Here is a 6,981-nt window from a genome sequence, read left to right on the forward strand (position 1 = left end):
TCAATAACCTTCCTGGGCCTGAATATTGATATCTTTCTCTAGGCTTAGAAAGTTCTCTGTTATTATTTCTCTGAATAAACTTTCTACCCTAATCTCTCTTGCTACCTCCTCTTTAAAGCTAATAACTCTTTTTTTCTTTTTTTGAGACAGAGTCTCACCCTGTTGCCCAGGCTGGAGTGCAGTGGCGTGATCTCCGCTGACCACAGCCTCTGCCTCCCAGATTCAAGCATTTCTCCTGCCTCAGCCTCCTGAGTAGCTGGGATTACAGGTGCGCGCTGCCACGCCTGGCTAATTTTTGTGTTTTTAGTGGAGACGGGGTTTCACCATGTTGCCCAGACTAGTCTCAAACTCCTGACCTCAAGAGATCCACTCGCCTCAGCCTCCCAAAGTGTTGGGATTACAGGCATGAGCCACAATGCCGGACCCAGTAACTCTTAACTTTGCCCTTTTGGGGTTATTTTCTAGATCCTGTAGGCATGCTTTGTTACTTTTATTCTTAATTTTACTCCTCCGACTGTGTATTTTCAAATAACCTGTCTTCAAGCTCACTAATTCTTTCTTCTGTGTGATCAGTTCTGCCACTGAGAGATTCTGATGCATTCTTCAGTTTACCAATTAATTTTTTCAGTTCCAGAATTCTGCTTGATTCTTTATAAGAATCAAAGAGGTTTTTAATCTCTTTGTTAAATTTATTTGATAGGATCCTGAGATCCTTCTTTGTGTTTTCTTGTATTTCATGGGACTTCCTCAAAACTGCTATTTTGATTTATCTGAGAGTTCACATATCTCTGTCCCTCTTCCTATTTAGTTTGTTTGGTGAGATTGTGTTGTCCTGGATGATGCTGATGCTTGTGGGTGTTCATTAATGTCTGAACATTAAAGAGTTAGGTATTTATGCTAATCTTCACAGTCTGGGCTGGTTTGTACCCATCCTTCTTGAGAAGGCTTTGCAAGTATTCAAAGGGAATTGAATCTTGTGATCTAAGTCTTTGGTCACTGAAGCCATATGTGAGCATATTGGGGGTACCCCAAGCCCAGTAGTGATGCGACTCTTGTAGTCTCATAGAGGCACCAACTTGCTGGTCTTGGTTAGATCTGGGAGAATCCCCTGGATAACCAGGCAGAGACTCTTGTTCTCCTCTCTTACTTTCCCCCAAGCAGTTGGAGTCTCTCTCTCTCTCTCTCTCTCTCTCTGTTCTGAGCTGCCTGGCGTTGGCAGAAGGGTGACACAATCCTGTGGCCACCGTCACTGGGACTGTGTTGGGTCACACCTGAAGCCAACACAGTACCGGATTTTGCCTAAGGCTTGTGGTGACTATTTCCTAGCTACCGCTTGTGTTTAAGACCCAAGGGCTCTTCAGTCAGCAGGAGATGAATTTGCCAGGGCTGGGTCTTTCTCTTCAGTGCAGTAGGTTCCCTTCTGGCCCACGGTGGGTCTAGAAATGCTGTCTAGGAGTTTGGGCCTGTTATTAGAGACTTTAGGAATCTGCTTGGTGCTTTATTTTACTGGGGCTGTCATGGTACCCAGGTTGCAAGACAAGTCCTTTTTATTCTTCCCTTTGATTTTCTCAAGCAGAGTCTCTGCCCATGGCCACCACTGCCCCAGACCTGTGGCTACTACAGTCTGGCTACTGCTGATATTTATTAAGAGCCCAAGGTCTCTGTAATCAGTAGGTGGTGAGTCCTGCGAGGCCTGGGTCTCTCCCTTTAGGTCAGTGGGTTTCCTTCTGGCCCAGAGTGGGTCTAAGGCCAGGAATCAGTGACTTTAGGAGTCTGATTGGTGCTTTATTTTACTGTGACTGAGCTGGTACCCACGTTGCAAGATAATTTTTTTTTTTACTTTTCCCTCTCCTTTCCTTAAGCAGGAATCTTTCCCTGTGGCCGCCACAGCTGGGCATGTGTTGGATCACACCCGAAGTCAGCATAATACTGAGTCTTGCCCAATGCCTGTGGGAACAGCTGCCTGGCTACCCCTGATGTTTATTCAAGGCCCAAGAGCTCTTTAGTCAGCAGGTAGTGAAATCTGGCAGGACTGAGTCCTGTCCTTCAGGGTGGCACATTCCCCTCTGGCCCAGGATGGGTCTAGAAATGTCTGGGAGTTACGACTTAGAATGGGGGCTTCAGGACTCTGGTTGCTGCTTTATTTTATTGTGGCTGTACTGGTATCCAAGTTGAAGAACATAGTCTCCTCTACCCTTATCTCTCCTCCTGGAGCTATGAACTGTGCTGTCTGAAGTTGGAGGAGGGGTGACACAAGCACACCCTTGGCCGCCTTGTCTGGTGTCTCACTGGTTCGTGTGCATCCCAAGTCTGCTGACTCCAAGCCCAGCACAGTACCAGGACTTGCTCAGGGACTGCAGTCCTTGCGGTCTAGACTGCCTTTTAAGTTTATTTAGGATCTCGGAGTGCTTTAGCCTACAAGGGCAAGGCTTGCCCAAACTTAGCCGTAAACTGCTGGGATGGATGATTCCCCTCTGGCTGAGGTTGGTCTAAATACTCCCTCCATGGGTGCCAGTTGACTTCTGCCCTGTTTTGCCTTCCATTGCGACAGGGCAGCACTGAGTTCCAATGCAAAGTCCTACAATCACTTTGCTCTTCCTCTTGCAAAAGGCATAGATTCTCTCTCGGCCACCACACTGCACTGCCAGGGGATGTGGGAGGGGTGGTGTAGGCAATTCAAGACCGTCTTTCCTACCCTCTTCACTGCCTCTTTCCTTCATACGATGTTAAAACTAGGTACTGTGATTAGTCACCTGATTTTTGGTTCTTATGCAGGTGCTTTCTTGTTTGAATAATTGTTTAATTTGATGTTCCTTGGTGGGGACTGTCACTGGAGAGTTCTAATGAGCCATCTTGCTCTGTCTCCTGCTCCATATTTGTTGATCTTAAAAAATGCTCCCGTAAATACTGTTGTACTTAAGTCCTTGTGTACATAGATGTACATTTATCTAGGGAAGCATCTAAAAATAGAGTTCCTGGGTTTTTGTTTTAGAACTTTAGTAAGCAGGTCAAGCATCTCTTTAGAATGATCCATCAATTTACTCCCACCAACAGTGCATTAGAGCTCTTTCTGCTGACCGGTGAGATTATCTTTTCATTCATTTCTTAGCCATTCTATATGGTATCTTGTACTAGGTTAATTATATTTTACATATTGATTTTTGGGAGTTATTCACATATTCAGGATAATTATCATTTGTCTCAATGATGTATATTTTAGATACTTCTATCCTGTAGATATTTTAGATATGTCTACAGGATAGAAGTATCTAAAATGTCCCCTTTTTTTTTCGTTTTGCACATGATATTTTTTCTCATACTAAAGGTATATAATTTTATTATTGTGGAATTTAATAATAATTTTGCCATTAGGGTTGTATTTAAAAATATTTCCAATGCTATAGAACTATTGTAAAATTTTAAATTAACTTTAAAAAATTTTTTATTTTCACTTTTAGACTTTATCTGGAATTTGGTTTTATATATTAGTACAAGATAGTGATTGAATGTTATTGTTTACTTCTTTACTCATTTTTACTCCTCTCTATGAATTTTGAAATTATTTGTAAAGATCCATGAAAAAATTTGAAGGGAGAGTGGGAATTGTATTAAATTTATAGACTACTTTGGAGAAAAAAGATAATATTAAATATTTTCACACATAAACATAGTGGATTTCTCCATTTATTGACGTCTTCTTTACGTTCTTCAGTATTTTATAAATTTTTAAAATAAGGTCTTGCTCTGTCACCCAGCCTGGAGTGCAGTGGTGTTCATAGCTCAGTGTAATCTCAAATTCAGGCAATCCTCCTGCCTCAGCCTCCCTAGTAGCTGGGATTACAGACACAAGTGATCATGCCTGGCTTATTTTTTGGAGGGATGGGGTCTTGTTATATCGCCTAGGCTGGTCTTGAACTCCTGGGCTTAAGCGATTCTCTCATGTTGGCCTTCCAAAGTGCTGTGATTATAGGTGTGTGCCAGCGTAACTGGCAATATTTTATAATGTTATCTATGAAGGTTTTTTTATATTTCTTATTAATTTTATTTCTCTTCTAACAGTTTTGTAACTTGTGAATTTTAGAAAAACGTATAATGTTTTATAATATTTTCTTAACTTTTTATTTTGAACAATTTCGAACCTACAAAACAGTTAAAAAGAGGAGTATAAGTAGTACAGTATACACCTGTATACCCAAGAACTAGATGCACAAATTGGTAACATTTTGCTTATTCCCCTTTATTTGTACACACACACGCACACACACACACACACACACACACACACGCACACACAGTATAGTTATGTTCAGTTTTTTATTTGCTAAGTTATTTGAAAGTAAGTTGCAAGATTTATGATACTTTATCCCTAAACACTTCACTATGTGTCTCTTAAATCTAAGACACTCTTTATAAAACCTCCATGCCATCATATCAAAGATATTTAATATTTGATACTTTACAGTATCCACACATTATTATATACTCGGTTGTCTGTTGAATGGGATTTTAAAAAATAACCTTTTCTAAGTAGTTATTACAAATGATTATGGGCTGGGTGCAGTGTCTCACACCTGTAATCCCAACATTTTAGGAGGCTGAGGCAGGCAGATCACCTGAGGTCAGGAGTTCGAGACCAGCCCAGCCAACGGTAAAACCTTGTCTCTACTAAAAATAGAAAAATTATCTGGGCATGGTGGCGCATACCTGTAATCTCAGCTACTCAGAAGGTTGAGGCATGAGAATTGCTTGAACCTGGGAGGCAGAGGTTGCAGTGAGCCAGGATCACACCACTGCACTCCAGCCTGGGTAACAGAGTGAGACTCTGTCTCAAAAAAAAAACCAAAAGCCAAATGGTTATGAACTTTCGATTTTGTGTATGTATATAGCAATAATTAGAAATTCATATTAGTCGCAATACTTTGGCTTTAGATTTTCTTGAGTGCAGTAATAAATTCTTATTCAGTGTAATAAGTTGAGTCAAATTTTTGCTTATCTTTGTAAATAATCAGGTCATCTACAAATAATTTTCTTTTTTTCCTACGTAACTTTTAATTAATTATTGAAATATTCTTCAATTAATTTTAATATCCTAATTACTTGATTGATATATATTTTTTAAATATTGTATCTTAGTTAACTTATAAGTACGTGAAAATGAAATCTAAATTTTTGTATTTTAGGAAAATTCACGAATCGTGAGAGTAAAAGTTATAGCTGGAATAGGCCTTGCCAAGAAGGATATATTGGGAGCTAGGTAAGTATATCAATTTGGATTATAATTTTAAAACTTTGTATTTGTTAATTTTTTCCAAACTTTGGTTAAATTAAAAATCAAATAGTATTAGTAAATTGTTGTGAAAAGTATAATAATAATATTACCAGTTGGTGGTTTACTAAATCTCTTGGTGTCTGAATTACTAAATTTGTGAAATTAGGCAGAAGTACAAATGATAGCAATAGTCACAAGATACATTATTGAACTCTGGTTCTGGAAAGTTGTAAAATTCTAATAGACTAATCCTTTAGCAGGTAACAACCATAAACTCTGGCCTTAATACAAAAAGCAGCAACTTGAAGGCAGTGGAGAGTGAACAGAGCAGGCAGATTCTGGTGGGGAGTTCATGTTTGGAAGAAGGGAATTGTACTGAGTGAGTTCCTGATATTATGAATTGGTCTGAGGGCAGGTAGAATCAGAACCTGGAAAAATTGTAGTCTTCATGGCCCAGGAAAGTAGCAGAATACAAACTTTGGTTCAATTAAAAATCAAATCCGGCTGGGCATGGTGGCTCACGCCTGTAATCCTAGCACTGTGGGAGACTGAGGCAGGCGGATCACTTGAGGGCCAGGAGTTTGAGACCAGCCTGACCAACATGGTGAAACCCCGTCTATACTAAAAATTAAAAAATTATCCAGAAATCGCTTGAACCCAGGAGGCGGAGGTTGCAGTGAGCGAGATTGTGCCAGTGCACTCCAGCCTGGGCAACAGAGTGTGCCTCTGTCTCAAAACCAAAAATATATACATACATACATACATACGTACATACGTACCAAATAGTATTAGTAAGTTGTTGTGGGAAGTAGAATAATATTTCCAATTGTTGATTTACTGAATCTCTGAATCTGAAGAAAACATGGCAATGGTAAGGATTCTGGAAGGGAGAGAGCTGAAGAGCTCAGCAACTCAACTGAAGACAAAAGATCTGAAGAGAGATCAGAGTTACTGCCTAAGAAACGGGGTTTGGGAGACAGAGGCAGACAGATTGCTTGAACTCAGGAGTTTGAGACCAACCTGGGAAATATGGTGAAACTCCATCTCTACAAAAAATACAAAAAATCACCTGGGCCTGGTGGCGCATGCCTATACTCCTGGCTACATGGGGGACTGAGTCAGGAGGATTGCTTGAGCCTGGGTGATTGAGGCTGCAGTGAGCCAAGATTGTACCAACACACTCCAGCCTGGGTGACAAAGTGAGGCCGTGTCTCAAAAAACAAACAAAAACAGGATTTGTGGCTCTTGTTGGAACAAGATGATTAATTGCATGATAGTCTTAATCTGTTTAGTGTTGCTATAACAGAATTCCTAAGACCGTGTATTTTGTAAAGAAAAGTGGTTGATTTGGTGCGTGGGAAGTTCAAGACTGGGCCTTTGCATCTAGTGAGGGCCCCAGGCTGCTTCAAGTCATGGCAAAAAGGGGAAGGAGACCTAGCGTAGGCAAAGAAATCACATGGCAAGAGAGGAAGCAAGGGGAGGTGTGCCACCCTCTTTTGACAAATAGAGAGAAACAAATAGAATGAGAACTCACTCACTCCCAAGGGAGGGCATTAATCTATTCAGGAGGGATTTGCTCCCATGACCCAAATACCTCCAACTGAGACCTATCTTTCAATATTCCCACATTGAAAATCGAATTTCAACATGCAGTTTGGAGGGTACAAATAATCCAAACCATAGAATGATAAGCAGACACACACACACACACA

At 40.5% G+C, this 6,981-nt stretch overlaps 1 protein-coding gene across 1 annotated transcript in view; it reads left to right on the top strand.

Annotated features, from left to right (window-relative positions):
- Positions 1 to 6,981, top strand: part of LOC108535334 (E3 ubiquitin-protein ligase NEDD4-like) — a 74,749-nt gene that overhangs the window by 21,253 nt on the left and 46,515 nt on the right. The window contains exon 2 of the mRNA XM_017881320.1: positions 5,181 to 5,254. Within this exon, the coding sequence (XP_017736809.1) occupies positions 5,181 to 5,254 (74 nt within the window). The remainder of the gene's footprint in view (positions 1 to 5,180; positions 5,255 to 6,981) is intronic.

This window comes from Rhinopithecus bieti, unplaced genomic scaffold, assembly GCF_001698545.2.
Source record: "Rhinopithecus bieti isolate Rb0 unplaced genomic scaffold, ASM169854v2 scaffold_1106, whole genome shotgun sequence".
Classification (NCBI taxonomy): domain Eukaryota; kingdom Metazoa; phylum Chordata; class Mammalia; order Primates; family Cercopithecidae; genus Rhinopithecus; species Rhinopithecus bieti.